Below are 16,930 nucleotides of genomic sequence, written 5' to 3'. Positions count from 1 at the left end.
GGAATGAGAGAATTACGCAGCAATTCTAATTTGATGTTGACAGAATCACACGCAGATCTGGTGCCTTCATTTTAGCGCATTTTTTATGGCAAAATCTACCTATTTTTGGATTGGTATATAATTTGTAGTAAAAGTGTGGACTACACGGGTAAATAACAAATTATGAACATTTTTGGTAATAAAGTTTGATATATGGTATAGATAGGTAAAAATCCCTTTTAAATTTCTCCCCTCAAATGGTTCTCAAATTTATGTCAAGACGCGTGTTCTTCTCTATTGAATTTTTGAGCTTGAACTTGGAAGTCCGAAAACAGAGCTAAACCAGGTTTGTTTTATTTTCATAGTACTTGTCATACATCAAAACTTTAGTTGGATACAAATCATAAACAATCCGATATTAGTTTTGCACATAGCAAAAGTTTCTTCTGGGATTGACTAATGCCTGTTACCTATTCGATAGAATGTTTGTATAAGATGTTATTTATGTTCTAGTGATTAGATTGCTAAATTTTGGATTTTATTGAAGTAAAGCACTATAGTTGGGCCTGTTTGTTTGGATTTTTCTTATATGCTGAATAAATCGGTTCTACCAGTATAAAGAATATTTATTTTTTAGTGAATAACTTACTGATATTTTAGAATAATTGATTAGTCTTTAATTAGTTGTCTAGTATTTACGGAAAGAAAAATATCACAATTAATTGAAAATCCAAGCCAGACAATGTCTGATATCTTGTAAATCTCCGAGCTAGTTCTTGAGTCCATTTTGCTAGAGAAGTTCGTTTGCACGTTGCTCAAAATGCTAAGTTGTCATTGTACCCCGCAGTTTTTCCGAACTGGAATGAAGCAAATCATCATTTTCTCTTTGAAGCAAAATAATAAAATGTTAGCAGGTACATACCCTTAATGATATCATTGACGTAAGGCTTTGGCAGAGACCAATTTCAGACCCGTAGGTCTGAAATTGGGAACTTTAGACCTTTAGACCTGTGGATTTCAACTTCAGACCTGCATTGTAAATTTCAGCTATTCTTTAAGTAGGGGGTCCTAAAAACGGTTGTTTGTGCACTTCGCTAAATTTGTTCGTTACTTAAAATTTGAGTTTCACTTATTGGACGCTTCCCAAGAAGAGCCCTCAAATGCTTCGTCTCTTATATTTGTGCCACGCATTCAGAGAAAGACACAACACACTTCTCTATATTTGCTCTGCTGAATTTCAGTAAGGAAAACCTAAAGAGTCGTCCAAATCTAGGTTGCTCGGACTCTTTACTTTTGGTGCCACACCCGTGTCGACACGACATGGGTGTGGGTGTGGGATCCGTACCGGATTTGGTCAACCGATTTTGGGTGCTTTGACCAAAATCGACCGAAGAATTCGGGACGAATATAATGATTTCTGAAATCAAAACAAAAACGAGGGTGAAATTGAAGAAAAAGGAATACCTTGTATATAGAAACTTCTGTGTCAGTCAGTTTCCTTTTATTTTCTTCTTGGATTCTCCTTTTGATCATTAATCTCTCTTTCTCGGAATACCTTGTTAGTTTTCCTCATCATATCTCATAATGTAGTCGTATTTTTGTAACTCTACTTTTAGATATTTGTATTATTTTTAGCCGAATACCCGCACCCGTATTCGTATCTGGATCCGTACCCTCCGAATCTTAAGATTTAGATCATGAAGGATCCGACCTCTAAATTAACACCCGTATCAGACACCCGCAACCGAGTCTGAGCAACTTAGATCCAAACACACATCTGATTCAGGTTTGTTTAATGTTACTTGTTATATATGAAGCATTACCCTTTTCAGACCTTAAATATGTCTTGTTAGCCTTGCGAATTTGGTAACTTTCGTTTAGGATTGACCAGTGCTTGCTACTTGTTCGATGGAATGTTAAACATGAACCTGTTTTTAGTGCAATTGGTATTGGGCTGTCTTGATGGAAAAAACCCTTTTGGTTTCTGGATCAATCGAGTGAAATATTGCGAGTAAATCGCTAAAATTTGAAAGAATTTGTAGGAAGCATGAATTTAGTATTTGCATGTATTTGAGGAGGAAGTAAAGCATTAAGATGATGTTTTCATGGAGATGAAGATGTTAAAGCCTTGTTTAGTATGTTGTTTTTATGTGTTTTGCTTAGCTTATTTCTGCTAGCGTATAGGACAATCACTTATTAGTGAATAACCTAATTTTTACTTATATAATTGGTTAATTTCTATTCAATTGTCTTCTACCAGAATACGAAAAAGTGTTTGAATCAGTTTCAAAATCCAAATCAACCACACCCTGATATCTTACAAGAGTCAGAGTATTCTTGAGTCCATCTTTACCAGTGCTAGAGGAATTGGTTTACCAAGTTTGCCTCCTTAATCTTTTCCATGAGCTGAAATCATTGAGGAACCTATAAAGTACTACGCTTAACATTTGGAAAAATTAAAACAAAGTTTCTGTATTAAATTTAACAGAGGATGGGCTTTAATGGCTTTAAACCAACTTTTATGAGTAAAAATTAGTTGTTTCTTCTTGGTGTAACTTGGCAAATGTGAATGATGTTGAAGCTGAGTTACATCGAGTACATTACACGATGTGAAGTGTTAACGCGCTTTTGTAACTAGATTCTATCATTTTCTTTCGGTGGGAGCATTAATAAAATCCTTGTTACTTATCAAAATTCATGTTACACCCCGTACTTTCATGTTAGAATATGAGCCGGAGAGGTTAAGGACCTTTACAAAGATAACGATGGGTTAAAACAAGTGGTAAGGAAGTATTTTGAGGGCTGGAGGTTAAACGAACCAAAGATGCTACAACCCGTACTTTCAGGGTAAAACTAGGAGTACTTAATATTTTAAGGAGGTCGTATTTTAAGGTAATTGAATCATATAATATTCGTATGTTAATTTTTGAAGTCAAACAAGTTGTAAAATAAAAGTAGGCAAAGTAAGTTATAACCCTTGCAATTTTGACGCTCAACTCCTTGAAGCTGTTTTTGCGTAGCAACATCCGTTCCTCTCCATCAAAACCAAGTTGTAAGTATCTCTCTCCCCCAGATTTCGCGAATGGCAAGAAACCCTTGTGCCTTTCTTATGCTGATTTTTGGATGATTTCTGCTTTGTCTAATTGGATTGAGAAAGCCTGGTCAGATTCATATTTTTCTTCTTTGCGATCTTTTATGATATAATTTTCCAATTATTATCTATTTCGCATGTATCGATCTTTCTTTTTGGGCTTTCGTAATCTGTTTTCTGAACTAGGAAAAAAGGAAAAAAAACCGAACAAGGTTGTCAGAAATAGAACATTATCTATTCCGTTGATATGTAGGATACTAGGATGCATATCCTTAAATTAATTAATTAACCTACTAGAATATCTAAGCAAGCATTCAACATCGATTGATTTTGAAGTACACCTGTACCTCCCGTAATTAGTATTTCTGTTAACTTAGACCCATAATTGAATCACGACAAGACTTTGGTTTTCTTGGTTTTTGGAATGAATTGGGGCTGAGTAGATGCTACGGAATAAATAGCTGACACCAACTAGCTTAGGATTGAGGCATTATCTAATGATTTTTACTTGGGGATGCACTGTACTTGGAAGAGTAAAAATTGTATTAAAAAATGTGGTTGAAAGATTATACTTTGATTACTTTAATGTTTTGGCTGGTTTTTGGTTATCTTTCCACTAACCGTAACTCTTTGTGCTGTTCTCTAGTTTTCTGCCCAGGGTACTGGTAGAGATTAAGGTTAACTTGAAGAGGGGACTCTTCTTTGTTGAGTGCCAATATCATGGCATCCTCTAAGAATGAGGAAAGTGGTGCTCAGGATGCAGCAGAAAGGATTAAGGTTGCAGCCTTGTCAGCTGCAAAGGGTTTGAGTCGTGCTCAGGCTGAGCGTGCCGCTGCCGCTGCTGCTAGAAATGTCAATGCATATGGCCAGAAGGAAGAAGGACCCAGTCGATGGCAGGAAAGAAAAGAAGCAAAGAGGCAGATGTATTTGATGAGTACTGAGAAACAGGTGAGATTGGGTGAAAGGAAAGACCTCAAGGCTTCAGGTTCCACCCTTGCTGCAGCTTCTCAATGTCAGAAATGTTTCCAGTCAGGGCACTGGACTTATGAGTGCAAGAATGAAAGGGTTTACATATCACGACCATCTCGTACACAGCAGCTGAAAAATCCAAAACTGAGGATGAAAGTATCAATATCTTATGATCTTGAAAACCCAGATATTGAGAAGGAGAGGAAGAGTGAAAAATCTGTGAAGAAGAGTAAGAGGAAGCATAAGTCGGATACAGAGTCCGGAAGTGATAGTGAGGCTTCAGTCTTTGAATCTGACAGTGATGCGTCATCAGCGACAAGGTCCGATGATTCTTCTGGGGAAAGTGAATCAAGTTATAGTTCTTCAACTGATTCAGAGGAAGAGAGGAGGAAGAGGAAGAAGAAGAAGAAGCAGCAGCAGAAGAAGAGAAGACACCGGAAATACAGCTCAACCTCTGAGTCTTCTGGTTCATCTTCAGATTCTGGGTCCGATTCTGAAGAGCGAACTAGCCGTAAGAAGAGCAGCAGGAGGCATACCAGAAAGCGGTGAAACATTGAACAATATGAGTAATCAGATGTGTGGTATCTGGTTCTTTAACGTTGAAAATATTTATATTTCTGTTCTCATGTGATAAAAGAGCTTTTGAGCAATGCACCTATGATAACTAGGATTTGCTGTTTCAAACGAATATGTTTTTATTGTAAACTTATGTTGTGGTTGTAGAATTCAGCGTGGCAAGAGTCGTCTCTTGTATTTTCTTTTTTCCATGTTGCTGGCTTACTCATTTCCCAGCTCGTATTTGACTGTCTTTCTTGTCTCTTGCCTGCTTGAAATTGTCCTACTCATTTAACTTTGGCAGAGTTGTCCTTTTCTGATGGAGAGCCTTGGAGCAACGGACAAGTTGTCTCCGTATGAATTGTAGGTTATGGGTTCGAGCCGTGGAATCAGCCACTGATGCTTGCAATATGGTAGGTTGCCTACATTAGACCCCCTTGGGACCCGGCGTTCACCCTTCCCCGGACCCGGCGTTCACCCTTCCCCGGACCCTGCGTGAACGCCGGGATGCTTTGTGGGGCTGCCCCTTTTTTTAGAGTTGTCCTTTTCTGGAGTTGGACTTAAATGTTAAACTTGTACCATGTGGCTTTGACCTTACTGGGAATTAGTTGGACTTGCCAAGAGAAAGTATGTAGCATTTGATGATTTTGCAGTTGAGTAGCTGCTGCTATGTCTTGCATAACTTGATCCAGCCTATTGGAGGTAGTCTCTAGAACTTTTTGCCTGCTTTCTTAGTACTTGTCTTGTTCCTTGAAGGAAAAAACTAGTCAATTGCCATTGGTCCAAGTAACAGATTCCTCCGTAGGACAGATTTTAATTCTTATATTGTTGAGATTTATCAGAGAAAAGATTGCTTGGGATGGCCAGATTGCTGGAACCTACGATATTGTCTCTCTTTGTCTGCTAAAAGGCAAAGAAATACATCTATTTTGATAATGAAACCATATCGTTGACTGATAGTTTATTTTCCGAACCTATCGTTGACTGGTAGTTTATTTCCGGAACCTATTCAATTTATAGCTATAAGAAAAAGGCCCAATCACTGCTAGAACAATGATCTATAGGTCACATGCTCGAATCGTCAAAGCAACTGCTAATGTTTGTATTAGAATAAGCTGTCTACATCACACCTTTGGGGTGCGGCCCTTCCCTGAATCCTACATACAGAATGCCTTGTGCACTGAGCTGTCCTTTACTGCTGGAACAGTGAAAAGATAAAATAGTGACTACGATCAACTTTGATGTCGTACTTGAGTTGGAGGGCTTCCCCTCCATCTGTCGAGTCAAGTTGAAAGAATTCCATTTGGTTAGGGAAAATAACATTGTATAGTCACTTTCAAAATAATAGCCGAAAAATGTATATTGTTTGTTTTTAGATACATTTCATATGTTATATACAAAAACTATACAAATTTTATATATTTTTTCGGCTACCGAATATAAAATGGCAAAATACATAGTTTACCCCCCGGAACTTAGGACCAAATCCCTTTGACGCACTTTCTGAGCACGAACATTCTTTTACACACTCAACTAAGGGTGTTCATGGTTCGGTATGAATCAGTTTTTCCCTAAAAAGAAACCAAACTAAGTCGGTTATTTAACTATTAGAACCAAACCAAACCAATTATGTTGGTTTTTTCTCGATTCGGTTTATGTCGGTTTTTCGATTTTTTCGGTTATTTTTCGGTTTTTTCTTAAATATAAAACATACACTACCAAACACATATTTCGGCGATCACATTTTTAACTTAACACTATCAAATCAATTGCCCTTTGAGAAATTTATTATTTACCAAGATATATTGATGATAATTGAATCAAATAGTGAAGGACTCGATTAAAAATATACTCCCTTGGTTTCAATTTATGTGTTTTTATAAACACCCCTACACTCAACCTTTCTAAAGTATGTCTAAGACACACCACTTTTTTCTTGACCAGTTTTTTATCTGGAGATTGCAACCACGTACCAATCAAAATACAACACGTGTCATAACTTCAACTATAAATAAATATATATTTAAAGTAAACTTTAATTGATTAATTTTTTTTTAAAAAAGAAGAAAATATTATGCACCTTCCCCCACCCGGGGTCTCCGGTAATGTTCAATGGGGATTTCAATTCGTCACCTGTCCATGCATAATTCTAAAGGTTAGAATTATATAATCCTCCTCTATTTTCTTGTCACTCTTCCTGCCGAAACTCATTTCTCTTGCTATATAAAATTGATTGGATGTTAACGAAAACCCAGACGGCAAAATATGGTCAAAAGCAAAACTTTATCTCTATTGGATTCTTGACATTCTTCAAAAAGGAATCTGTCTCCACCAGTAAAATGTTTGGTATTCACTGAAGGAGGAGGCACATAAATCGGTACAAGAATCAGGAGTGTGAGTGTGGGCTGAAGTGGTGAATGAGCTATGAATCTTTATCAGATCTGAGTAATTTTTTTTTAAATCGAGTTGCTAATAGAACTATTGAGGAGGAAGAGAAGATCTATATAAATGCTGAAAAAATTGTTCAGTTTTTGGCAAAGCAAGTATCTGCTCTTTGTTTCTCCGTTGAACACTTGGCAAGAAAATGATGAAAGAGGCTGTAGATTAGTTAAGGAAAATGGGGAAAAAACAAAGAAAGAAAAAAAAGGAAAAAAGAAAAAGAAAAAAAATCATTTTAAATTGTTAGATCAATTTATCAAATTTGGACCGTTCAAATAAAACATCACATATAAACTTTTTACTGTTCACGTGCCTTATTTTATTGGTAAAATAACAACAAAAATAACTTTAAAAAAAAAAAAAGATAAGTAAGGCAAAAGGGCCGAAGCCCATTTGCCTAAAAGAAAAGAAAGGGCTGCCGAGTTCGACGAAAGCTTCAGAAACGAAACAAGAAAAAAAACAGAGAAGGAAAGAAAGGGAGAAGAAGAAAGAGGCTAGAACCAAATCTTGAGAAATTTTAAATACACACTGGTTTTTACGGGTAATACTCGAATTTCTCATCTAAGTTCTTTTCTCCTGATTTTTTTATCTCAATTCATATATTTGAAAGGTTTCACAAGGTATAAGAAATTTAATACCAATTAGAGTTATTCTGGGCAACTTATGCAATTGAAAGTTGGTCAATGTTATTGTAGGATAAATTCACTTGGAAAAAGAAGGGTATTGATGTATTTGTACTTAAACTAGTCTGATTATATATGATCTTTGTTAGGTGTAAATTAAGTTAGGGTACAAGGATTTGAGTTTTGGTGTTTAACTGTGTTGCAATGACAATAGTGAATTTGGGTTTGAATGTTATGAGTCTAGTATTAAGTACAAAAGATAGGTACTAATTAAGAAGGAATATTATGGACAGTAAAGTTATTTCAGTTTCAATTTATGCACACGATTAAGGAAATTGGACAGTAAAGGGAATAAACCTTGTAAATATATTTTTACTTAAAAGATTTTGGACTAATTTAAATTACTCATAGCATGGGTAAATATAATTCGACGAATTGATGATAAAGTATAAAACTCGGAGGATTGGGGTATTCTAAAATAGCTATGAATTAGCTTAAAAAAGGAAATTAACATGAGATCGATATTATGTAATTATAGATTGATTGGAGGAATTTGTACGAGTTGCTTGAGGTGAAGCAGTTGGTATTTCGGCACGAGTACGGTGAGTAGTAATCTTACCGCAATTTGTGTTTTCATAACTTGTATGATTTACACATGATTTTTAATATGAATATGTTACCGATTATTTTGAGTTGCATGTGGGACAAATCTTTTACTCGATATGATACCGAAATAGTTATTTGAGGTGAATACCGTGGTTTTAAATATTTTCGTTGTCACTAGATCTGTTTGATCGTTACTTGAATTTACTGTTATCGAAAGGAAATTATATGATTTGATAAGAACCGAAATGCCCTATATTGTTATAAAATAGTTTCTACGAGTATATACGGATTACAAAGACGAGTATAAATGGGAGTAGATATTGAAGGATCCCGTAGCTAACGGCGGGTTCGTTAGACCTGGTGCACCTTGTAATTACCGATTACCGTTATAGCCCTCGCTAGTGGGAAGGGTTTTCACTCTTCCTCTCCTTCTCAATATCTGGGTTTTCTAGATCATAAGATATTGATAATTTCATCCTCAGTTTTGGATTCTTCAGCTGCTGTGTACGAGAAGGACGTGATATGTAAACCCTCTCATTCTTGCACTCATAAGTCCAGTGCCCTAACTGGAAACATTTCTGACATTGAGAAGCTGCAGCAAGGGTGGAACCTGAAGCCTTGAGGTCTTTCCTTTCACCCAATCTCACCTGTTTCTCAGTACTCATCAAATACATCTGCCTCTTTGCTTCTTTTCTTTCCTGCCATCGACTGGGTCCTTCTTCCTTCTGGCCATACGCATTGACATTTCTAGCAGCAGGAGCAGCGGCGCGCTCAGCCTGAGCACGACTCAAACCCTTTGCAGCTGACAAGGCTGCAACCTTAATCCTTTCTGCTGCATCCTGAGCACCACTTTCCTCATTCTTAGAGGATGCCATGATATTGGCACTCAACAAAGAAGAGTCCCCTCTTCAAGTTAGCCTTAATCTCTACCAGTACCCTGGGCAGAAAACTAGAGAACAGCACAAAGAGTTAAGGTTAGTGGAAAGATAACCAAAAACCAGCCAAAAAAGTAATCAAAGTATAATCTTTCAACCACATTTTTTAATACAATTTTTACTCTTCCAAGTACAGTGCATCCCCAAGTAAAAATCATTAGATAATGCCTCAATCCTAAGCTAGTTGGTGCCAGCTATATATTCCGTAGCATCTACTCAGCCCCATTTCATTCCAAAAACCAAGAAAACCAAAGTCTTGTCGTGATTCAATTATGGGTCTAAGTTAACAGAAATACTAATTACGGGAGATACTGGTGTACTTCAAAATCAATCGATGTTGAATGCTTGCTTAGATATTCTAGTAGGTTAATTAATTAATGTAAGGATATGCATCCTAGTATCCTACACATCAACGGAATAGATAATGTTCTATTTCTGACGACCTTGTTCGTTTTTTTTCCTTTTTTTGTTCAGAAAACAGATTACGAAAGCCCAAAAAGAAAGATCGATACATGCGAAATAGATAATAATTGGAAAATTATATCATAAAAGATCACAAAGAAGAAAAATATGAATCTGAGCAGGCTTTCTCAATCCAATCAGACAAAGCAGAAATCATCCAAAAATCAGCATTAGAAAGGCACAAGGGTTTCTTGCCATTCGCGAAATCTGGGGGAGAGAGATACTTAAAACTTGGTTTTGATGGAGAGGAACGGATGTTGCCACGCAAAAACAGCTTCAAGGAGTTGAGCGTCAAAATTGCAAGGGTTATAACTTACTTTGTCGACTTTTATTTTACAACTTGTTTGACTTCAAAAATTAACATACGAATATTATATGATTCAATTACCTTAAAACACGACCTCCTTAGAATATTAAGTACTCCTAGTTTTACCTCGAAAGTATGGGTTGTAGCATCTTTGGTTCGTTTAACCTCCAGCCCTCAAAATACTTCCTTACCACTTGTTTTAACCCATCGTTATCTTTGTAAAGGTCCTTAACCTCTCCGGCTCATATTCTAACATGAAAGTACGGGGTGTAACATGAATTTTGATAAAGCAGCTTTTTTTTTTGATGAGTAATAAGGATTTTATTAATGCTCCAACCGAAAGAAAATGATAGAATCTAGTTACAAAAGTGCGTTAACACTTCACATCGTGTAATGTACTCGGTGTAACTCGGCTTCAACATCATTCACATTTGCCAAGTTACACCAAGAAGAAACAACTAATTTTTACTCATAAAAGTTGGTTTAAAGCCATTAAAGCCCATCCTCTGTTAAATTTAATACAGAAACTTTGTTTTAATTTTTCCAAATGTTAAGCGTAGTACTTTATAGGTTCCTCAATGATTTCAGCTCATGGAAAAGATTAAGGAGGCAAACTTGGTAAACCAATTCCTCTAGCACTGGTAAAGATGGACTCAAGAATACTCTGACTCTTGCAAGATATCAGGGTGTGGTTGATTTGGATTTTGAAACTGATTCAGACACTTTTTCGTATTCTGGTAGAAGACAATTGAATAGAATTAACCAATTATATAAGTAAAAATTAGGTTATTCGCTAATAAGTGATTGTCCTAAACGCTAGCAAAAATAAGCTAAGCAAAACACATAAAAACAACATACTAAACAGAGCTTTAACATCTTCATCTCCATGAAAACATCATCTTAATGTTTTACTTCCTCCTCAAATACATGCAAATACTAAATTCATGCTTCCTACAAATTCTTTCAAATTTTAGCGATTTACTCGCAACATTTCACTCGATTGATCCAGAAACCAAAAGGGTTTTTTTCATCAAGACAGCCCAATACCAATTGCACTAAAAACAGGTTCATGTTTAACATTCCATCGAACAGGTAGCAAGCACTGGTCAATCCTAAACGAAAATTACCAAATTTGCAAGACTAACAAGACATATTTAAGGTCTGAAAAGGGTAATGCTTCATATATAACAAGTAACATTAAAGCAAACCTGAATCAGATGTGTGTTTGGACCTAAGTTGCTCGGACTCGGGTGCGGGTGTCTGATACGGGTGTTAATTTAGAGGTTGGATCCTTCATGATCTAAATCTTAAGATTCGGAGGTTACGGATCCAGATACGAATACGGGTGTGGGTATTCGGCTAAAAATAATTCAAATATCTAAAAGTAGAGTTATAAAAATATGACTACATTATGAGATATTATGAGGAAAACTAACAAGGTATTCCGAGAAAGAGAGATTAATGATCAAAAGGAGAATCCAAGAAGAAAATAAAAGGAAACTGACTGACACAGAAGTTTCTATATACAAGGTATTCCATTTTCTTCAATTTCACCCTCGTTTTTGTTTTGATTTCAAAAATCATTATATTTGTCCCGAATTCTTCAGTCGATTTTGGTCAAAGCACCCATAATCGGTTGACTAAATCCGGTACGGATCCCATACCCACACCCATGTCGTGTCGACACGGGTGTGACACCAAAAGTGAAGAGTCCGAGCAACCTAGATTTGGACGACTCTTTAGGTTTTCCTTACTCAAATTCAGCAGAGCAAATATAGAGAAGCATTTTGTGTCTTTCTCTGAATGTGTGGCACAAATATAAGAGAGAAGCATTTGAGGGCTCTTCTTGGGCAGCGTCCAATAAGTGAAACTCAAATTTTAAGTAATGAATAAATTGAGCGAAGTGCACAAATAGCCGTTTTTAGGACCCCTTACTTAAAGAATAGCTGAAATTTACAATGCAGGTCTGAAGTTGAAATCCACAGGTCTAAAGTTTCCAATTTCAGACCTACGGGTCTGAAATTTGCCTCTGCCAAAGCCTTACATCAATGATATCATTAAGGGTATGTACCTGCTAACAATTTATTATTTTGCTTCAAAGAGAAAATGATGATTCGCTTCATTCCAGTTCGGAAAAACTGCGGGATACAATGACAACTTAGCATTTTGAGCAACGTGCAAACGAACTTCTCTAGCAAAATGGACTCAAGAACTAGCTCGGAGATTTACAAATATCAGACATTGCCTGGCTTGGATTTTTAATTAATTGTGATATTTTTCTTTCCGTAAATACTAGACAACTAATTAAAGACTAATCAATTATTCTAAAATATCAGTAAGTTATTCACTAAAAAATAAATATTCTTTATACTGGTAGAACCGATTTATTCAGCATATAAGAAAAATCCAAACAAACAGGCCCAACTATAGTGCTTTACTTCAATAAAATCCAAAATTTAGCAATCTAATCACTAGAACATAAATAACATCTTATACAAACATTCTATCGAATAGGTAACAGGCATTAGTCAATCCCAGAAGAAACTTTTGCTATGTGCAAAACTAATATCGGATTGTTTATGATTTGTATCCAACTAAAGTTTTGATGTATGACAAGTACTATGAAAATAAAACAAACCTGGTTTAGCTCTGTTTTCGGACTTCCAAGTTCAAGCTCAAAAATTCCATAGAGAAGAACACGCGTCTTGACATAAATTTGAGAACCATTTGAGGGGAGAAATTTAAAAATAGCTAGATGTAGCAGTGTTCATTCAAAAATAGCCACAATTTTAAAAGTAATAGAAATTTAGCCACTTTTCTTGTAAAGATAAATCTGAACAAAAATACTATTCAACATCCGGAAAAATACTCCAGCATAATATACTGGAGTTCTAGTATAATATACCGATCCAGCATAATATACTGGAGTTTGGAGGATCGGTGCTCTAGTCTCCAATATATTATACTGGAGCCAGCAAAGTATACCCGTCCAGCATAACAGGCTGGAAGTTCATACACAGGTGCACCGAGCTCCAGTATATTGTGCTGGACCAGTCACTGTTGCAACAAAATAGTGACTATTTTTTATTAACTTGGTGAACGCTGACTATTTTTGAATGACCAGTCCGAAAACTAGCTATACCGTGCTATTTTTACTTAAAATTTGGGTTTCACTTATTGGACGCGGCCCAAGAAGAGCCCTCAAATGCTTCGTCTCTTATATTTATGACCGCATTCAAAGAAAGAAAGACACAACTCTCTTCTCTATATTTGCTCTGCTGAATTTCAGTGAGGAAAACCTAAAGAATTCGTCCAAACACACATCTGATTCAGGTTTGCTTTATTGTTATTCGTTATATGTGAAGCATTCAAACTATACCCATTTAATGTCACTTGGTACGTTTCGTTTAGGATTGACCAGTGCCTGCTACCTGTTTGATGGAATGTCTATACATGAATCTGTTCTAGTGCAATTAGTATTGGGCTGTCTTGGTTAACAAAACCCTTTTGGTTTCTGGATCAATTGAATGAAATGTTGTGAGTAATTCGCTAAAAATTGAAGAATTTGTAGGAAGGAAGCATGAATTTAGTATTTGCTATAGATGAGTGTTTGATGAGAAAGTAAATCATTAAGATGATGTTTTCATGAAGATGAAGATGTTAAAATCCTGTTTGGCGTGTAGTTTTTATATGTTTTGCTTAGCTTATTTCTGTCAGTGTATAGAATAATCACTTATTAGTGAATAACCAAACTGTTACTTATATAATTGATTAATTTCTATACAATTATCTAGTACCAAAATACATAAAGTGTTTGAATCAGTTTCAAAATTCAAACCGAGCACACCTGATATCTTGCAAGAGTCGGAGTAATCTTGAGTCCATCTTTAACAGTGCTAGAGGAATTGGTTTACCAAGTTGGCCTCCTTAATCTTTTCCATAAGCTGAAATCATTGAGGAACCTATAAAGTTTGAAGCTTAATATTTGGAAAAATTAAAACATAGTCTTCTGTAAACTTTACAGAAGATGGGTTTTAATGGCTTAAAACCAACTATTATGAGTAAAAATTAGTTGTTTCTTCTTGGTGTAACATGGCAAATGTAAATGATGTTGAAGCCATGTTACATTACACGATATGAAGTGTTAATGCACTTTTGTAACTACATTCCAGCATTTTTTTTTGCTGGATGCGTTAATAAATCCTTATTACTTATCAAAAAAAGTTGTTTCTTCGAAATTCATCCCAATGTTTCACCTTCGGATCTTTTGAAGACAAACCTGGCCTCATTAAATGATACTTTTTTTTGGGGGGGGGGGGTGACTATGGTTACATTACTGTTTATTTCCTCAGAGAGTCAAAAAGAAGCCATATTCCACCTTTATGGAAGTGGTGACAATTACCTTGTTTACCTGCCCAACTCTTTATCCTATTCCACGTTTTGCCCCAAGAGCCATGCACCTCAGTTATCAATCCATTGCAATCGAATCCTTTCTGTTAACTCACACCAGTCTGTACCTTGGCCCACCGTCATGCTTACTTGCTAACTGCCGTTTCCAGCGACACTTGCTATATCTCAGGTCCATCTTCACCTTTCCTGTTGCTTTCCGTGTAATTATAAAAGGTACTAAATGAAAGATTGCCTCGTTCAATGTGGAAATTAGGAATTAGTTTTCAATGAAATTTAAGAAAACTGAAATTTTAGAGGACATGACACTTCGTAGAAGTTGATTTACAAATAGATCGACTATATAAAAAGAGACTTTAAATCCTTGAAACTCGAAATGTTAGATTATCTGTCAAGTTGTATATATATGCTAATAACTCTTCATTGCTGGATTTGGAACAGTGGGTCTATGAAGTCATCTCATAAATGATGGATTTGTGCTCACTTAGCAATCTCTTAGGATTAGTACTTATAGTTAGCTCTAGTGTAAGATACTAAATTGCATTTCTTGATGATGAGAAGTACTCCCTGAATGTTGATCTCTATCTATGATTTTTTGATATTTCAGTTAACTTCCTTGATGGAAGGGGAGCCTTGGTGTAACTGATAAAATTGCTGTCATGTGATCAGGAGGTCACGGGTTCGAGCCGTGGAAACAGCCTCTTGCAGAAATGCAGGGTAAGGCCGCGTACAATAGACCCATGTGGTCCGGCCCTTTCCCGGACCCCGGACCCCGCACATAGCTGGAGTTTAGTGCACCGGGCTGCCCTTTTTGTTTAGTTAACTTCCTTGATGATACTTCTTTTGATGTCTTTGTTACTTCTAGCAGAATGGTGATTCCCCCGCCAATTAGACCAGACAGAGTTACAAAGTATCTCAAACCTTACGTGCTGAGGATGCACTTCACAAACAAGTATGTAAATGCTCAAGTAGTTCACACACCAACTGCAACGGTTGCCGCTTCTGCAAGTACACAAGAGAAAGGCTTAAGGCTTGCCATGGTAGAAGGAAAAGAAAATACTAGAGATGTTGCTGCTGCTGCAAAAATAGGTAAGTTGTTAGGAGAGCGATTGCAGGCTAAAGGTATTCCTGCCGTATCTGTTTTCTTTAAGAGAGAGCAAAGGTACCATGGAAAGGTCAAAGCAGTTATTGATTCAGTGAAAGAAGTAGGCATAGAATTGGTTTGATTGAAACACAATGACTACTTTCTCGTTTCATGGCCTGCTGGATTTCCTCCCAAGGCAAAGGATTTATATGTTCTATTGACTTTGCAAATCTATTTTCGCGACAATTTGCTTGTCTCAGTTCTTCCAAACTGGAGCAATATGTGGTTTTATGTATGAGATGTCACTTATGACATTCCTGTGTTCTGAGTTCTTTTTATTCCAAGAAGAAGGTTCCTAGCCTCCTGGTCCACCCCCCCTACCCTCCCCCTTCCTCCACCATCCTACCCCAGCCACGACTATTCTCCAGTAACTTTTTTCCTTCTCGAACCTGATAATTATAAATCCTATTCATCATTTGCGTAAAGTTGAAGTCTAGGATGTAGGAGATGTGCTTGTTTCGGGGTCAAAATCTTAACTTGAAAATCAGATTAAAAAACAAAGGGAATTTATACAACAATATCACGTGATACTAAAATTATAGCCTGTTTGGCTGTGCTGCCGTTTTGCAAGAAGTGTTTTTTTTCATAGCCAAAAGTACTTTTCCCCCCAAGGTTAAGGTGTTTGGCAAAGTGTTTAGAAGGCAAAAAGTGTTTTTCACTAGAATTAGAAGCATTTTTTGAGAAGCAAAAAAAAGTAGCTTCTTCCCAAAAGCACTCTTGAGAGAAACACACTTATAGCATGTTTGGCCAAGCTTATTTTTTGCCAAAAGTGGTTATTTTTTCTTCCCAAAAGCACTTTTGGCCAAAAACTGAGGTGTTTGGCCAAGCTTTTGGAAGGAAAAAAGTGCTTTTAAGGAGAAGCAGAAGCAATTTTGGAGAAGCAGAAAAAAATAGCTTCTCTCCAAAAGCACTTTTGAGAAAAATATACTTAGAAGCAGTTTTTTAAAGCTTGGTCAAACACTAATTGCTGCTCAGAAGTGCTTTTCAAACTAATTAACCAAACACAAACTGCTTCTCACCAAAAGTACTTTTGAGAAAAACACTTTTGAAAAAAAGCACTTCTCAAAATAAGCTGATTTTTGTAGCTTGGCCAAACGGGTTATTAGAAGGATTTTTTAAAAGTTTGGCCAAACACTAATTGTTGCTCAAGCACAAACTGCTTCTCACCTAAAATACTTTTTAAAAGAAAGCTGATTTTAGAAGTATGGCCAAACATGGTGTTATCGTCTAATAACTTATTTGGCTTTCAAGTAGAGTATTTAAGGAGAACGGTCAAAAGATGTTTTAATTGCACAATTTCATGAACGATAATTGTCTCAGTTTGGCGTGAATCAAGTAAAGTGTCTCAGTTAGGGGTGTGCATTCGATTTATCGATTCGATTTTGACCCTTATCGATAATTACTTATCGATTA

General features: G+C 36.3%; 2 protein-coding genes and 1 non-coding gene across 5 annotated transcripts; 2 read left to right on the top strand and 1 right to left on the bottom strand.

Moving 5' to 3' along the window:
* Positions 1–234: 234 nt before the first annotated feature.
* LOC107766906 (uncharacterized) lies at positions 235–4,804 on the top strand. 3 transcript variants are annotated; one of them, XM_016585801.2, is made up of 2 exons: positions 235–325; positions 3,717–4,804. In XM_016585801.2, exon 2 carries the CDS (start codon positions 3,791–3,793, stop codon positions 4,586–4,588), a length of 798 nt encoding a protein of 265 aa, XP_016441287.1. In that variant the 5' UTR covers positions 235–325; positions 3,717–3,790; the 3' UTR covers positions 4,589–4,804. The 3 variants fall into 3 exon arrangements, with proteins under 3 accessions (XP_016441287.1, XP_016441285.1, XP_016441286.1); XM_016585799.2 differs by lacking the exon at positions 235–325 and adding an exon at positions 2,880–3,031; XM_016585800.2 differs by lacking the exon at positions 235–325 and adding an exon at positions 2,986–3,140.
* A 2,610-nt stretch (positions 4,805–7,414) lies between these two features.
* LOC107766905 (uncharacterized) lies at positions 7,415–15,768 on the top strand. The gene is made up of 3 exons (XR_012710218.1): positions 7,415–7,574; positions 8,195–8,258; positions 15,242–15,768. It is a non-coding gene; the product is annotated as an uncharacterized LOC107766905 (transcript).
* Positions 8,265–11,916, bottom strand: LOC107766904 (uncharacterized). The gene has a single exon (XM_016585794.2). It carries the CDS (start codon positions 9,135–9,137, stop codon positions 8,661–8,663), a length of 477 nt encoding a protein of 158 aa, XP_016441280.1. The 5' UTR covers positions 9,138–11,916; the 3' UTR covers positions 8,265–8,660.
* Positions 15,769–16,930: the final 1,162 nt, after the last annotated feature.

This window comes from Nicotiana tabacum, chromosome 6 (genome assembly GCF_000715075.1).
Source record: "Nicotiana tabacum cultivar K326 chromosome 6, ASM71507v2, whole genome shotgun sequence".
NCBI lineage: Eukaryota > Viridiplantae > Streptophyta > Magnoliopsida > Solanales > Solanaceae > Nicotiana > Nicotiana tabacum.
This window is presented reverse-complemented; position numbering and strand designations above follow the sequence as displayed.